Raw genomic sequence first — 17,591 nt, forward strand, 5'->3', positions numbered from 1 at the left:
AATATTCCTTCCATTCCTAATTTTATGTGTGATGTTTCTATATATAAGAAAGTTTACAAAATTTTGAGAATCATCACTATATATATTTTTTGAAATGCCCCTAGTCACTGAATAAAATATTTTTCCCACTATAAAATAAAAAAAGAAAATGATAATTATTTTTTAAGGAAAAATTAAAAAATAAATTAATCAAAACTACTTTATTGATTTGAGTAAGGTTATTTTTCTTACAAAAAGAGACTATGGAGGAAGTATCATATTAAGGGTAATTTTTTTAATAAAAAGAGAATGGACTAAATATTATATTCTCTCATATTCTAAATATAAGAGAATATAATATTAGTCTATTTATAAGGTGTCATGTCAAAATATCAAATGATTTTTTTAATCCTACAATTTTAATGGTGGTCTCTCGCAAAAAACAAAAATAAATAGGAGCATAATTATTAGAATACTGAGATGTTTTTGGACAAATAAAGTCAAGTAATAACTTTTCTTTTTTATGTGAAAATATCTAAAATACCTTAGAATGAAAATAGGGTAGAGTATATCATATAACATACACAAAGTAAAATAAAACTCCCATAAAATAGGGCAAGGAGCATGCCTATCTGGCCTTAAATATGAAAGCTAGTTAATAAAAACATCTTAATTCATTTAATTCATTATATTTATTATTTTTTAAGTTTAATTTATCTAATTTATAAATTGGTATATAATTTAATGTTGCATAAAAATATTTTAGGAAGATGATATTATATTTATTAGAATTAATTAATTTTATTAATTTATTCAAATTAATTAAATAACTTTTAAATTAAAAAAGAAGAGCAGTATAATTATATAGTAGTATAGTATAGAATTGTGAAGCACCGGCCGCGTCATACACACCAGACCCAAATGGCCCATTCAGTAGGTCGGTACTGATGGTCTACTTCAAATACTTCGCTGACTCTTATTATTGGCACGACACGACTCTTTTTTAAAAAATTTTTGGAGCCACGTCACCATCTCACCAACTTTCCTTTTACCTCCTCCATGATTATTATTATTATTATTATTTATTTTTATTATGAACCTTAATCGCACTCCTTTTTTCTCCTTTCCCTCCCCGCCACAACCTCCTCTTACTTGTCGCCTTCTCATTGGTCCCCCTAGTTGGCGCGGTAGGTGAGTGACCCCACTCTTACCCTTTCGTTCCCCCTTCATATATTGGCCCCCCTTCACGTTCATTTCATTCTCCCCCTCCTTCATCCCTTCCACCACCAAATCCCCAACCAATTCCTTTCTCTTCCTCTCACCTTCTGGTATTGCTTCCTTCTTCTTCAATCATCAATTATTATTATTATTAATTCCCTGAAATTCTCTCGCCAGATGTTTCTCTCTTCTACATTTTGATCTCATTTGCTCATTTATTTGTTTTGCATTTAATTTTCAAGCATAATAAATGGAACTGTGCGAGTTGGATTAATTTCTCACGTATTTGTTGTCCTGTTTTGTAGTGGGACCCACTAATCACGATGATCATCAACGTCAAGGCCTCCACCATGGTGCGGCCGGCACAGGAGACGCCTCGCCGGGCGTTATGGAACTCCAACGTCGACCTGGTGGTGCCTAACTTCCATACGCCCAGCGTCTACTTTTACCGGCCCACCGGTGCTGCTAACTTCTTTGACGCTGAGGTTATGAAGCAAGCTCTTGCCAAGGCTCTCGTTCCGTTCTACCCGATGGCCGGCCGCCTCCGCCGTGATGAGGATGGTCGTGTTGAGATTGATTGTAACGGCGAGGGTGTGCTCCTCGTTGAGGCTGAGACCACCGCCGTGATTGACGATTTCGGTGACTTCGCTCCCACGCTTGAGCTCCGGCAGCTTATTCCCGCCGTCGATTATTCTGGCGGCATCGAAACATATCCATTGCTGGTGTTGCAGGTACGCTTCTGTTTGCCAACTTCCAACTATACTATCGTTCTGATTTTGGCGAAGAACAAGTTTGAGATGCTTAAGTCCACAGAAAATCTCAAATTTATCTTAAATTATTTTAGGACAAATTGATCAAATTACTTCATTACAAGACCAATCATGCAAAGCTACTAAAAAACTTACATATCTGCAACTCGTCTTTAATGATTAAAGGAACATATTTTCAATGCAAATTTTTTTTTACGCGTAATTAAAAATAATCGCAAAATTAAGGAGGCGTTGCTCTCGATGAATTTTTAAACAAACTTTGACATTTATAAGATCTCACTTATAATTTACAAACAAGATCTTATAAATATAAAATCTCATTTATAGTCGATCTTGTAATTAGAACCTGGCTAGTATTATTCTTTTATCACGGAGAACCTTTTTTTTTTTAATAATTGATTTTTCTACCCAGAAAATGACTGATTCGCTGTGTAATTGAATTAATTAAAAAAAACAAATACACTTGTTGAACGACGAGCGTTGCGACCTCGGATTTCAGAGGAATTTTCTGATAAATCAATGCGCGCGCGCATTTGAAAGGCGCCCGATTATATTGGCCAATAATGGCAATTTGCCGTCCTGCCCCTACAATTTGTTTTCTTATTTCCATTTCTATTGCAGAGAGACATTCCCCTTAAAAAAGCACGCAAAATGTTCCTTCAATTAATGAGTCAGAAGACAGAATTAAATATTATCCTGGTATATAAGAAAATCCTTTAAATTAATAAATTTTTTCAAACTTACTCTTATTAAAATTTTATTTCTATATTTATAAACTATTCTCTCATCTTTCTTCTTTCTTCTTTCTTCTTTCTCTCTTTTCAATAAGAATCAAATAAAAGAAAAAATAGAATATGATCATTGGATATGTTATAAATAATTTATTTAATATAAGGGCCGGAGTGGTACGCATATATGTTTATTTCCTATATATATAAGTTTTTTTTTGTAGGAAAAGAAAGTTTGTTCCTTTTTTTGCCAGAAAAAAATTTTATTCTTAAATATAAATCACTTATAGGGTAATTAGACACTTTTTTAAATTTTATTTTTATTGAATACAATAAAAAATGGGTGAGAAAAAAATGTACAACATATTTTTTTCAATATTTTTTTAATAGGGATAAATGTGAAAAAAATTATCAATTTAATATATTAATTTATACATGAGAATAGAGACGTATATAGATTGTTATTCTCTTATGCTATTAATATAACCACTATAAAATTAATCGGATTTATAAATTTTAAAACAGTGCTTCCTCTCTCTGCCGGTCTCTCTGTTTATTTGTTCTGATTTAGTTTTTTTATTTTGTCCCTAAATATATATACTATTCTAATTTTAAGTATTAAATAGATATATTAAAATTTAAACTAGTATGAAATTAAATTGAAGGCAAAAATAAAAAATAAAAACAATTCTTACATACTCCTTTTTGTCCCTTATAGGGCAAAGATGGGGTAGTTGATTTTTTTTTTTTAACTTCCAAACCTTACTTCTCCTAAATTACAATAAGTTTTTGGCACGATTTTAAATTCTAAACTATTTTATTATGGTCATTAATTTTAGTGAATGATAAAATTAAAAAATCTCACATTTTTCTATAATTTTAAGGATATGAACTACTGCTTTTTAATAACTGTAAAATTGGTTAAATTTTACCTTTAATTAAAGAATGGAGGGACGGAGGAAGTACATGTTTTTGTGGAATTGAGGATACTGTTCATCCAAGAAAATAATAAAAATAATATTTTCATGGAATATATCAGTATATCACTATTTTTTTAATTTATATAATGATTTTACAAGTGACTCATAATTTAGGTGAAAAAATTGTTTGAAAAAAATAAGGGTAGAAAATCAGAAAGCAAAGCAAGAATGGGGGCACGATATCAATAATCATTATGTATTCATTGAAGTTTTATTATATGTAAATAGTAGGAGTCAATTCAAATTTCCTACTTTGGCCAAAAAAAATTCAAATTTCCTGTAAAATCCAGGAAAGCCTTATAATGTTAATGAGGTTGGTAGAATCAGGCAAAAAATAAAAAAAGTAATAATGAGGTTGGTGGAAGTTAGAAGTTGATTGATGTCTGCTTTCGCCGGTGATTCCAATATCAAATTTTGGGGTGCAAAATCAAACGGTCAAAGTTTTTGCCTGACGTTCAAAAAGTCGCGAGATCAATGCTTCAAAAATTTAGGAAAGCGATACATTACCTTTCCTATTTGAGTATTTGATATAAGATTTAATTTGTAAGAATAATTCAAAATATAAATTAATTCAAAATATAAATTAGATCTTGTATTAAAGATATAGATAGTACTGTTGTGTTTTAGTAAAATAATTTTTTCCCAATTTTTGGTAAAATAATAATTTTTTTAGAGAAAATTAGTTTGTGTTCAATAAAAAATATAATTACTAAACAAATACTGTAACAAGTAAAGTTTCAGTATATGAATTAACAATAAAATGCATATTGCATATTTATCATTGAGCCTTTTTTTTTGTGATTACTTTTTTTGTTGGGATCTTATAATAATTTATCTAATTACCAACGTTTATATAAAATAATAATTAATGATGTGAAACTTATTTATACAAATTTAAAACTAAAAAATCCAATAATATCAAATTCTAAAATTATAAGAAACTATTTGTATATGATTTGCAATTTTTCGTATTCAAAAAATCGAGCCCAATTTATTTACTTGTGACTTGGTATTTAATAGATGAGATCTACTGTCCAATTGGGGACATCGAATAAAATTGGAATGAACAGTCAATTTTTTAGCCAAGATTAATTCTTAGAAATTGACCTATAGATATTGAGTTATATTTTACATTTTTAAGTGTTTTTGATTCAAATCTTGTGATAATTTTTAAATATTGACTCAAATGCACAAATCAAATACAAAAGAAAGTCTAAAATGATTAATTTATACGTCAGAGCTCCATATTATGTTTTCTCATACACTTTCTGATATACTACCTTTTATCTTTAATATAAAAATTAATTGACTAATTTTAAAAGAAAAAAAATCAAAACAATAAGAAAGATTGAATGGAGGGAGTTTTGTTTAGGATTCATGTGATCTCAAAGGGGGAAAACAAAATTTATAATTTGATAAAGAGACGACCACTTTAGTATGAAGCATAATCCATCGTGCTTCATCTCATTTCCGGCGTATCAAAAAAAAAAAAAAACCATCGTGCTTCACGTTCCTAGATAGAGACATAGAGTAGATGTTGGGTGTTAAAAAATTATGATACATTTGAACTATCTCACATCACTTGTATTCTCTGGTAAAAAAATAATTAAATTTTGTAATGTTCTTTACATGATTTTTTTAATTAATATATTTCCTCATATGCCTTTTCTCCATATCCCTAGATCATTTTGATACTTTCATTAAAAGCATAACATTACAATAATAACTGGGGTCTTATAGGCTGTAGCCTAATGACACTAAACCCTAAAGTCTTAGTGTCTTACTCAAATATGAGATTATAAAGTCAAACTTTTTACGGAAACAGGAGACGCGTTAGGACAAAAAGGCTAATTCTTTCAATAATGTGTGTGTTCAAGCAGCCACCAACCAGTTTTGGGACTTGTCTATTTGCAGGTAACGTACTTTAAATGCGGGGGTGTGTCCCTTGGAGTGGGGATGCAGCACCACGCAGCAGATGGGTTCTCTGGGCTCCACTTTATCAATACATGGTCAGACATGGCTCGCGGCTTAGACCTTACCCTCCCACCCTTCATTGATCGCACTTTACTCCGAGCCCGTGACCCGCCTCAGCCTGTATTTGAGCACATCGAATACAAGCCCCCTCCTACCATGAAGTCCCCACCTCAACCCTCAAAACCCGGTTCAGACAACAATGCAGCAGCGGTCTCCATCTTCAAGATGACTCGTGACCAAGTCGCTGCCCTCAAAGCTAAGTCCAAAGAAGATGGTAACACTGTCAACTATAGCTCCTATGAGATGCTTGCTGGTCATGTCTGGAGAAGCACGTGCAAGGCACGTGGACTCCCTGATGATCAAGAGACCAAATTGTATATTGCAACTGATGGACGGTCTAGATTGCAGCCACCCCTTCCACCAGGTTACTTTGGGAATGTGATCTTTACAGCCACGCCTATGGCTATAGCTGGTGATCTCATGTCAAAACCAACTTGGTTTGCTGCTAGCAGGATTCATAATGCGCTCTCAAGAATGGATAATGATTATTTGAGATCAGCTTTGGACTATTTAGAGCTTCAACCTGATCTCAAAGCTCTTGTTCGTGGAGCTCATACTTTTAGATGTCCAAATCTTGGAATCACGAGTTGGGTTAGGCTTCCAATACATGATGCTGATTTTGGATGGGGAAGACCTATATTTATGGGACCCGGTGGGATAGCTTATGAGGGGTTATCTTTTATACTTCCAAGCTCAAACAACGATGGAGGCTTATCAGTGGCAATAGCTCTACAGCCTCAACATATGAAGGTGTTCAAGGAAGTCTTGTATGAGATTTGAGTGAGGAATTGAATCATCAAGAACGCCAAATGTTCTCAGGTGGTGTTTTTCTTTCTTTTAGTTAAACTATGTCTACATATGTCATTATTGAGACTTCATTTTAACAGAGACAATTATATGCCTCTGCAAAGGATAGTAGTTCTGTACACTTTTAAAACGAACTTCACAAACAAAAGCATTACTAATTTTGGATCACATTTGAGTAAGATTTGTTGAACAAATGCCAATTTGTCAGCCTAAGCTATGTATCTTATATATGACCTTTATCTGCGGCGATGGCTTTGGAGCCTGAACATGATTGTGTTTCAGGAATTGTAGTATAGCGTTTGAGGAATTGATAATGACTTCTGACTTCTTTCTACTAGTTTCTAAATTAGTCGTCCAGCGAAATTGAAGGTGAAAACCTTGTAGTTGCTTTTGTTGGCCATAAAAATTAGTGGTAGCAAGGTCTTGAAAGAAAATAAGTGTTGAAACATTCGGGGCAACTACTATATTGGCCAGCTTGCTAATATAAGCCGATATATTAGGCTTGGTGCTTTTGTGTTATTTGTGCAAGTGAAGCAGCAGATAAGTGAATGCTAGTGAACAGATGTGTGAGAATAGTAAGTGTAGAAGTGTGTGAGATTTGAGTTAGTAATAGAATTCTCTCACTTGTTCTTCTGAGCTTGCCTGCCTTTAGCTACTAGAAGACTTTCTCCCATTCTATTCAGACTTCACTGACCTCCCTAATCCTACTTACCTAGCAACATGTTTCAGTTTAACCTCTTAATTTTTTGTTGTTGTGATTAATCCCAAATTTTTATCAGCTTATGTATAAACATAGACATCTTTTATTCGATATACTTGAGATGTTAGGTACAGTGGTCTGAAAAAAAGCATGCATCAATTGAGATAAGCTATTCTTAATTTCTAGTGGGCACAACTGTAAAGAAAAACTTATGAGAAAATAAAGCTCTACGAAGACATAGATTTTAAAATGTAACTTGTCTAGAACACCTTAAAAGAAGTAAAAAGAAAAGAGAAAGGCTAAACCAAGGCTTCCATGAAGAGCCAATATTGAAGTCCAAGATGACATTAATGGAGGAGAACTTTGAGAGCGAGGATCTCTATGATTGACGTCGGAACCCCCACTGGCTCCTTTTCCTCTCTGAGCTTTACTTGTTTCATAAGATCCTTGATGCTTTTCTTCAACTTTGCTGTCCTTTAATAGGCTTCCACTTATCTCTGGTCTCCCTATATATATTTTAAGAGAGAAAAAATTTAACCAAATTAAGCAGAAATAGAATAATGGGACATCTGCAACTTCTTGAAATGATATATAGTGTGCTGTGTTTGTAAAGCTCTTACCATGGACACTCTGTTTTTGGATGCTGCTACTTGAGGGGTTTAGAGCTCTCTGTTCTGAAGTGAATCGTAGAGGCAAATCTGAACTTGATCTTGCCTCAGCACATAAAACAGACAAGAGAAGTGTTAGTAATAATATTATCCTCATCTCAGGATACAGCGTCCTCTATGACTATAGCTATAGAGGTAAAGGTGGAGAGGTACAATGACTCTGTTTGATGTGTTCTGTGCTCCTAACTTACCGTTATTTATAATCAAAATAAGAAAGTATAAAATAGGGTTGCGTTGAGGACAAGCAGAGTACAAGCTAAACGAATATCTCGATGTTGGTCGGTATCAGATTCTTGTCCTGCTTTTGTGCACAAAAAAAGCTCACATGATAAAGGGCGAGAATCAGAATCAGCACATTTGCATGTTCCTTTACTTCTTTTGTTCCTTTCATAAACTCGAATTTCAGATATTGTTTTTATTTCCGACATTCAATTGACTTGTCCATGGGATTCACCCCGAGGGTTGGAGAAAGTTGAAGTGACAGATCTCACTAGAAAGCACCAAATGTGTTATGTAATTATCAGTGTTAAATGAGTTGGTTCAAGCAAAAGAGGCTTTCATGTAAGAAAAATATAGAAGATGCTTCGAACGCTTAAATATGAAGTCTTAGCTCCAAGTATGAGTGAATACATGAAATGCCTCAATTGGGCCAAACAATACTTCAATATGCCACGATCAAAAAGCCATATAAAAAAAATTAAGGCATATCTAATACTTCAAAGTATTTTTTTTACGTACGTATAACAATCAAAAGTATTTTTTGATATATTAGCATCATAAGATATTCTTTTCATATGCGTTCAACACCTTAAATTACATTTTGATACATTTAGCACATTAGAGTATTTTTTTTATATGCACACAACATCTCAAATTAATTTTTCGCACATCTAGCACCATAAATTGCGAAGTTAAAATTGTATTAAAAAATACTTTAAGGTGTTAAAAAATACTTAAAGGTAAAATGCTAGATGCATTTGATAAAATATTTCAGGGTATTAGATGCACTTTAATTTTAAAAAAAATTAAATATGTTGTAATGAATTGAAAGGATATTTTCAAAAAAGAATCTAAATTTTTTGAGATAAGTTGCTACTGTGAAATGATTCAACACGATCAAATTTGAATCTAGATCTTTTGACAAAAAAAGACATTAAATATCAACAAATATTGGTTTAGAATATCAGAATCTTATTTTCATAACCAAAAAAAAAAAAAAAGAGAGAGAATCGTATTAATGAGTAAGTCAACAGCCAACTTATCTAAACTTCATGGTTTGAAAAGGTAAATTCGGAATATGCTATACACAATGCTAGAAAACTGCGTTCAGCCGCGGATAAAAGAATATATATACTTCTCTGGTCCTAAATTACACTATAAAAGATGTCTTATATTTAGGACCGGAGGAGAAATTAGTTTCCTTGCACTTTCATGGCACTTCATCTAACTACAATCCCGTGAACTCCTATTTAGGTGGTTCCATCTTCGCTTTAACTATCGACATTGCCGGTTAGTTTGACTACTAAACATTCCAATGCTGCGTCCAATGTTGTCTGAAATTTAAATTTCAAAGAATAAATATAAAAAAAGGAAAAATATATATATACAGGTCTTTATAGTTTCATTTAATTTTAAATCAAGTCCTTAAACTATTTTTTTAATTAAATCTTTATCCTTTACACAGTTAAAGCCATCCATCCTTAAACAAACGGAAGTTATAACATCGTGTACTTTGGATGAGGTGGCAGATGATTATCCACAGGTGGCTTCTCAGTAAGCCATGACTGGACTCTTCCAGGGCTAGGCTAGCATATGTGGAGTTAAGTAGAGGGTTCGAGTTCAACATCGGAGGAGACAAGCGGGAAGACGAAGAGAAGGTCTTCAACCAGCATGCAGGGTGGTTCTTTAGGAATTCGAGCTCGAACACGCTCTCACCTCTTGCATCCTTGTTGCGGCTCTGTTCGTTTGGTTCTCTAACACTCGAACCAGAGTTGATCGAATCTTCTCTGTCTACTGCAACTCTTTCATCAACTCCTTGAATAATCAAATATCGATGGCTTATTCTACAAAAGCAATTGGTTTGACAAACTCTAAGCTCTTTCATCTACCATGCCTTACTCCACTGATTTTTTTTCCCCTTAAAAAAACTACTCCCTTCATTGAATTGTCCCTTCGTGCTCTCTTTTCTATTTTCTTTCTAGACAATGTTGGAGTTAATGTCAAAGTTGAAATTAAAAACATGAGTATATGCTGCTGGTGAATTGTGTTGAGTTGAGGAATTTACGAGGCAATATTAATCATCAATCAATTGCTTGGTATTTAATTTAACATAATAATCTACCACTTCATGGCTATCTATTCTTTAATAATATCAGTTGACTGAATTGTTTTAGGGTCTTCTAATTAAATTCGTGTTCCTTGTTATCATATGATGAACAAGACAATGAGATTCGTAATTCTCAAACCTCAAACTTTTTAGGATCGCACGTCAAATGATGAGATTCATAAACAAGAAGGAAGGACAGATTCTATTATTGTGGATAATATGAGGCACAAGGTTGTTGTGGATGATGGAAAAATTAAGTCAACTTGGATGGCAAATTCTACTGATATAATGCATAATGTTGAAGCAAAGGAAGTGACTATGGATTTGCTTCGACAATATGCAGATAAAGGAAACAAATGAGGAAGATGACCAAGAAAGGGTGGTGGAAATCTGATCTTCCAAGATAAAATCTTGTGATTTTGGTTTTGGCTCTATATATTTGTGATGTGGAAGTAGGCTGTAATTATGAATGTTAAATATAGTTTGTGGCAAGACAATGATATAGCCACTTGTTTAGGTCATTTATGATGCTGAATGTAAAGTATTTGGATGATAATTATATTCTGTCGGTTGTTTAGGATGAACGTTTCGGCACCTGTGTGTTAAGGAGTGTTTTGGTTGATTTGCTATGTAAGCAGGGTACTTGCTGTATCTTTTTTTTTTGATACGCAGGGTAGTACTCGCTGTATCATTAGCACTTGTTTAATGTAATTCTATTTCATAAAGTTCTTGGAGCTTTTATTTGGCATAGATAATCACAGAGTGTACATTTTTTAGGTTGCTTTGCGCATGAACTTTGATAACCCCAAACAATAGGCTTTTGTATAAAAGCTTGGTAACAATATTGAAAGGTTAGGAAGCTTAAATGAAATTCGTGAATAAATTATTCTTTCTTTTTTGGCTTTTCCGCCTTCATTCCTTTTTGGTCTTTTCCCTTTAGAAGTGTATGAGATTATCTCAACAAGACAATTATTTTGCATTGAACTATTTAAAAAAGAAATCATTTCATTAATAATATTTTGTTCCTTACATATATTGTAACTATAATACAATAGTGGCCATCAGAAGTAAACCATGCAACAAAAGGGCCATAAAGATGTTGCCATCACAAATTAGATTATATTACAACATAAGGCAACATTACATTGCGGGATATGGCAATAAAAACCTAATTCCGAAGGTGTTAGGTCAAGAAGAGATGCTTGGACTATTTCTTCAGAGGTCTTGGACAGCGTTGTTCTTAACCTCTATCTTTCTTCATATTTTCATCTTTACAGCCCGAATTCTGAAGGCAATTCAAGAAGAGAATACTGTAAAAGTAACAGTAACTTAGCAGCAAAAAAATTAAAATTAAAATAGTAATAACATAAGCAGTAAAAAATTAAAATTAAAATAGTACTCATCTGATTCTAAATATAGAACTCATTTTGTAGTGTAAATATAGGACCCATTTTGTAATACTAAAAGATCATCAATATAAATGAGGAGGTTATCAAGCATAGATTCAAAGATTCTGATTATGGCCTTTTAGAACAGTGATGGGGCAACTTTAAGCCCAAATGGCATAATAGTTGTGATGATGATGATCATGGTTCGAAGCAGAAAGCTAGAAACTGGAAGATTCCTGTGTCTACTGTTCCTTCTAGCAGATTATCTTTGTAATATTAAACTATAAAAAGGTTTCATATTTACACTACAAAATGGGTCTTATATTTAGGATCGGAAGAATAATACATAAACATGCCGGTCAAGGACTTCCATTCACTTGCTTCATATCTGAGGGTAGCTCTTCATGGCATTTTTCAGGAAGGACTCGACAATGTAATTGAAAGGCTATTAGGTGAGGCACTCAATATCGACATTAATGACTTTACCAAGTCAAAAACTTGAGGACACTTGTTTTTTTTTAAATGTCTCTGTTCCTTTTCAAATCTGATAATTTTGCTTGTATGATCATACATTCTATCACCATGATTTTCTCCCAATCCTGAAATCGATTCCTTGAAGTGGAGAGATTTTGTGAATCCAAATCCTGAAATGGATTCCTTGAAGTGGAGAGATTTTGTGAAGTTGTCAATAGAAGAAGAGTGTGTGCGCGTTTCTATTGTCATGGATATTGATGAAAATTGATTGTTAGATAACTAAAATTTTGATTTATGATTGTTTGTTGCAGAATCTTATTACATGTTTTGAAAAATTGTGTGCAAATAGATTAAGAATAGATTGCAAAACTCGTTATAAAAATTATCATTTTTATTTCACAAGTTGTTATTTACGTTACATATTCAATAAAACTGTATGTTTAAAAACGGATTAAGAATGATTTTAAATAAACAAGTCGCAAATCTCATTAAACAAGTGATAAATTTCACTACGCAAGTTGTTAATCCCATTAACATGCTTAATAAAATTTGTGTGTAAATGGATTAAGAACAAATTGTAAAACTCGTTACAAGAACTGACACTTTCATTTCACAAGTTGTTATTCACATTACATGTTTAGTAAAATTATAAGTAAATGGAATAAAAATGGTTTCAAGTAAACAAGTTGCAAATTCTCTGAAAATAGGTTACAAATCCCATTAACCAAATAGTAAATTTTACTAAGTAAGTTATGAATCTCATTACATATTTAGTAAAATTTGTTTGTAAATAGATTAAGAACAAGTTATAAAACTCATTATGAGAACTATCACTTTTATTCAGCAAGTTGTTATTTATGTTGTATGTTTAGTAAAATTGTGAGCGAATAGATTAAAAATAATTTCAAATAGACAAATTGCAAATTTCTTGAAAAAAATGTTGTAAATCCCATTAAACAAGTGGTAAATTTCACTACACAAGTTATGAATCTCATTACATGTTTGGTAAAATTTTGAGCAAATGGATCAAGAACAAGTTGCAAAACTTGTTCAACTTGTTATGAGAACTAGTACTTTCATTTCACAAGTTGTTATCCACATTACATGTTTAGTAAAATTGTAAGCGAATAGATTAAAAACAATTCCAAATAAACAAATTACAAATATCCTAAAAGCATATTAAAAATCTCTTAAAAACAGGTTGCAAATTTCATTAAGCAAATGCTAATTTTCACTACACAGGTTGTGAATCCTCGTACATGCTTAGTAAAATTGTGCGCAGATAGATAAAAAATAGTTGCAAATAATTGCGCAATAACAGTGATTAAGTATGTATTTGTAAATAAATTCCATATACAACCATAAGTCAAATATCATAATAATAGTTAGACGATATATATCAATTTTCATCAATATACATGACATTTGAAACGTGTACACACTCTTCTTCCATTGACAACTTCATCATAGGATTTCACAACTGGACTATTGATTTTAACAACACTAACCATAATATTTGCACATAATCCTCACAGCCATGTAATCGCTTGCCACCATTTTTTTATTTCAATATGCCAATCTTTCATCCTCATCAAATATTCAATCAAAACCCTCCTCACCAATAAACCTATCCCTCTTTAACGATGAAAAAGCCACAAAAATGAAGAACTCAAATCCCATTATCAACTTCTACTCACTTATATAATACTGCATGTTCACTCCTTCTCATCTTTCAAACCCACTTACTCACAAGCAAAACCCATCCAAATGAAAAATGTTTACAAAATGATGATTGTCAGAGAGTAAGATAATAGTATTTTGAAAGGTAAATGACTCACTTTCTTCTTTCCAGCATTAAGCGTGTTGCTCCAAGCTTTTTTCTTTTTTTTTTTGTTTTCAAGTTTTCATTCTTTATGCGTTGCTTCAACATCTTGCTGTGAGTATTTTCATATTCAGCAGTTTTTTCTCTTGCTTTATGAGTATTGTAGTTACTTTAGCACCACATGAAAAATCTTATATTTATAGGGAAAATTACTGTAGAGTCCCACAGAAGACAATTTACTACCAGAAGGTCCCATGAAATCCCCAAATTCCTCATAAGTCCCCAGGGACCTCTGGGTAAATAATTTGAGTTGTGATATTACGTACTTGCCCTCAGTCATTGATAAAGGAAAGAAAAGAGGGAGAGACGCTGATTGGCTTCATTTAGTGCGGTTGTTTGTTATGCATGCACAAGGAAGAGAAGCTTCTGAAAGAAAGAAGGGAGTTATGCGCTGGTACTCCATCGCAGGCCAGCGATATTATTTCTTCATCTTCTTGGTACGTCTCATCATTAACAACATTTCTCTTCTTCTGTACACAACCAGTGTCAAGTTTAATGTTGGTCTGAAAAGTTGATTGTGTGTTGATATGTGGGTATTAAAGATGTGATTCAACTCACTAGAAATATTAAGGGAGGCTCATTTTAGTCATATGTGGTTTTAATCATGTTAGGTGTGGTTTTACTATGTGTGGCTAGGGTTAGAAAGCTAATGCTCTGTTTTTCGGTGAATGAGGCTCTGTTTTTCGGTCACTGATGCTGTGTTGCTGATGAAGATGAGTGGAAAATAACAGATATTTATTATTGTAACCCCTCAAATGCGATGGTTAAATGTGTTGTTAATGGGTACATCGAAGGTTGTTAACATAACTGTATGACTTGTTATTAACAACCAGTCGCAGCTTTAATGCTGATCTGAAAAGTTGATTGGGTGTTTATACGTTGGTATTAAGCATGTGATTAAGCTCTCTAGAAATATCAAGGGAGGCTCATTTTAGTCATATGTGGTTTTAATCATGTTAGGTGTGGTTTTACTATGTGTGGCTATGGTTAGAAAGCAATGCTCTGTTTTTCGGTGAATGATGCTCTGTTTTTCGGGCAATGATGCTGTGTTGCTGATGGAAATGAGTGGAAAATGACAGATATTTATTATTGTAACCCCTCAAATGCGATGGTTAAATGTGTTGTTAATGGGTACATCGAAGGTTGTTAACATAACTGTATGACTTGTTATTAACAAGTGATTGTGGCAGGTTGATATCCAGGATGGCAACTTCCAGTGCAAAGCAATTGTTTTGCTACCTCCATATAGGAGGACAATTTATTAATGGTGTAGAAGGTGAAACGCAGTATGTTGGAGGTGGTGTGAGAACAAGAATGATAAAAGAAGGGACATCATATGGAGAATTTAGAACAATGGTGGCATCAATTGTGGGAAAAGAAAGTAATGGAATGGTTATGAAATTCACAGTAACCTTTGATGAGTGTACATTTGTGGACCTTGTAGATGATGAAGGAGTAGAACACTTGATTAACTTCAATGGCGACAGTGGTCATGTATATATAGGAGAAAATGGAGATCAAAATTCACAACTAACAAGGGATGTTGTAATAGAAGAGCAACATGTGTAAGTTGTGTTATTTAAATTTCGAAGTAATATTAGCTATTGTCAACTGTTGTGCATAAGTTGTTATTATAGTGATCGAAGGTTGTCATTAACGACCCCTTGACCTGTTCTGTTATGTAGGATGGAAGACTTGTTCGGAGGTTCAGATACATTGTCCATGTCTCCACCTAATGTGGTTAGTGAAGACCCACTATTGTTGCCATGTGGTTCAGAAATGATGCCAACCCCAATTCCGGAAATGAATTCAATAAAGTGGAAGGGTTTGGTTATCGGAGAAGGACAGATTTTTCCTAATGCAGTGGCTCTTAGGCAAGCACTGTATAGGTACAGTATTGCTGTGAAGTTTTCATACAAGTTTGTGAAGAACAATCAACAAAAGATCATTGTGAAGTGTATGGCGGAGGGATGCCCGTGGTATATGGGTGCATACTCAATGGGACAAAGACAAGATTCTGAGTTGTTAATAATTAGAACCTTAAGAAGTGAGCATGTGCATTATGCACAGGACAGCTTGGTTGTATCTCACTCTAGAGGGTCAAACTTAACATCATCAATCATGATAGATTCTTTGAGGTGTAATATAGACAAGAATGCTAATGAACTTAGAAGAGATATGTATAGAGAATATGGGGTGCGACTGAATTATAGTCAAGCATACAGGGGTAGAGAAAGAGCATTGAGGGAAATACATGGTCGTGCACAGGATTCATACATGGCGATTCCCTGGATTTGTCAAAGGCTCATTGAAACTGATCCAAACACAAGTGCTCGATGGGAAGGGTTGGATAGTAACAGATTTCAGAGGGTGTTCATTGCTTATGGATGCTCAATTAATGGATTTTTAGAAGGGTGTCGACATATACTTTATATAGACGGCTGTCATCTAAGTGGTCCTTACAGGGGGACATTGATTTCAGCTAATGCATATGATGCAGACAATGAACTATTTCCATTAGCATATGCTATAGTTAGTGGGGAGACATATGATGATTGGGCTTGGTTTCTCCAGAACATCAAAGACATCACAAGATCAGTGGAGACAACGATAGTTTCAGATCGGAATAATGCCATTATAGGTGCTGTGCGAACAATATTTGGTGGCGAGAGACATGCTTTTTGTTATAGGCATGTGAAAGAAAATTTTAGTGCACATTATTTAAAAATTAACCGAGGCAGGGGACGAGTTTCAGGTACTTCAAAGGACGTTGCATTGAAAATGCTGGATGGAATCGCCTATGCAAGGATTGAGGATGAATATGTTGCTGCAATGGGGAAACTTAGATCATTCTGTCCACAATTGGCTGATTGGGTTGACACTCAAGGAGATGTAGATCGGTGGGCTTTAAGCAAATTCCCGTTTAAGCGATGGGATAACATCACTACTAATGTTGCGGAGTCGTTTAATGCCTGGATTTTGAAGGAGAGGAAGCACAATGTGTCAGTTCTCATACATGAGCATATGGAGAAATTAGCCAAGAAGATGGTTGCAAGCAAAATGGCAATGGAAAATTGGACAAATGGCGTTGGGCCAAATATTGAGTCCAAGTTGCAAGAAAAAGTAGCAAGAGCGGAGAATATGCATACTGTATATTATGGAGATAACCGAGTTCAAGTTGATACTACATCTCCTACTGGAATAATTTGTGTCACTGTTGATCTCACAGCTCAGAAATGCACTTGTTTAGCATGGCAAATGAGCGGACTACCTTGTGCTCATGCCTGTGCAGCGATAAAGCTACTTCATGGTAGTGTTTATGAATTTGTAGATGATTGCTATAAGCTGTCAGCCCAAGAGAAGATATATGCAAGTAGTATGAGGCCAATTGCGACACATGATTGTCCTCGTCCCGAAGCTCTCACCGTTACGCAGATGATGACGGGAACATTTTTACAGCCAGCAATCACTAAAAGACCCTCAGGGAGGCCAAAGAAAAGAAGGATTGAATCTCAATTTCAAAGTAAAAAACTTTACCACTGTGGAAGATGCCATGAGCCAGGCCACACTGTGAAGACTTGCCAGAACCCCAATCCAAGTTAAGCTTTGCTGGTGGCTTGTTGATATTTCGTTTTGT

The 17,591-nt window shown here is 33.9% G+C and overlaps 2 protein-coding genes and 1 long non-coding RNA gene across 3 annotated transcripts; 2 read left to right on the top strand and 1 right to left on the bottom strand.

Moving 5' to 3' along the window:
- The first annotated feature begins 1,239 nt into the window (after positions 1-1,239).
- LOC114745741 (shikimate O-hydroxycinnamoyltransferase-like) lies at positions 1,240-6,844 on the top strand. Its single transcript, XM_028933903.1, has 3 exons — positions 1,240-1,307; positions 1,503-1,928; positions 5,590-6,844. Exons 2-3 carry the CDS (start codon positions 1,521-1,523, stop codon positions 6,487-6,489), a joined length of 1,308 nt encoding a protein of 435 aa, XP_028789736.1. The 5' UTR covers positions 1,240-1,307; positions 1,503-1,520; the 3' UTR covers positions 6,490-6,844.
- Positions 6,845-7,301: 457 nt separating this feature from the next.
- LOC114745742 (uncharacterized) lies at positions 7,302-8,135 on the bottom strand. The gene is made up of 2 exons (XR_003740229.1): positions 7,837-8,135; positions 7,302-7,722 (listed from the first exon to the last, which is right to left on the bottom strand). It is a non-coding gene; the product is annotated as an uncharacterized LOC114745742 (long non-coding RNA).
- Positions 8,136-15,757: 7,622 nt separating this feature from the next.
- On the top strand, positions 15,758-17,557 carry LOC114745733 (uncharacterized). Its single transcript, XM_028933897.1, has one exon. The coding sequence runs from the start codon at positions 15,758-15,760 to the stop codon at positions 17,555-17,557; it is 1,800 nt and encodes a 599-aa protein (XP_028789730.1).
- Positions 17,558-17,591: the final 34 nt, after the last annotated feature.

Source organism: Neltuma alba, unplaced genomic scaffold (genome assembly GCF_004799145.2).
Source record: "Neltuma alba isolate B1F8T4 unplaced genomic scaffold, ASM479914v2 tig00004777_pilon, whole genome shotgun sequence".
NCBI classification, from domain to species: Eukaryota; Viridiplantae; Streptophyta; class Magnoliopsida; order Fabales; family Fabaceae; genus Neltuma; species Neltuma alba.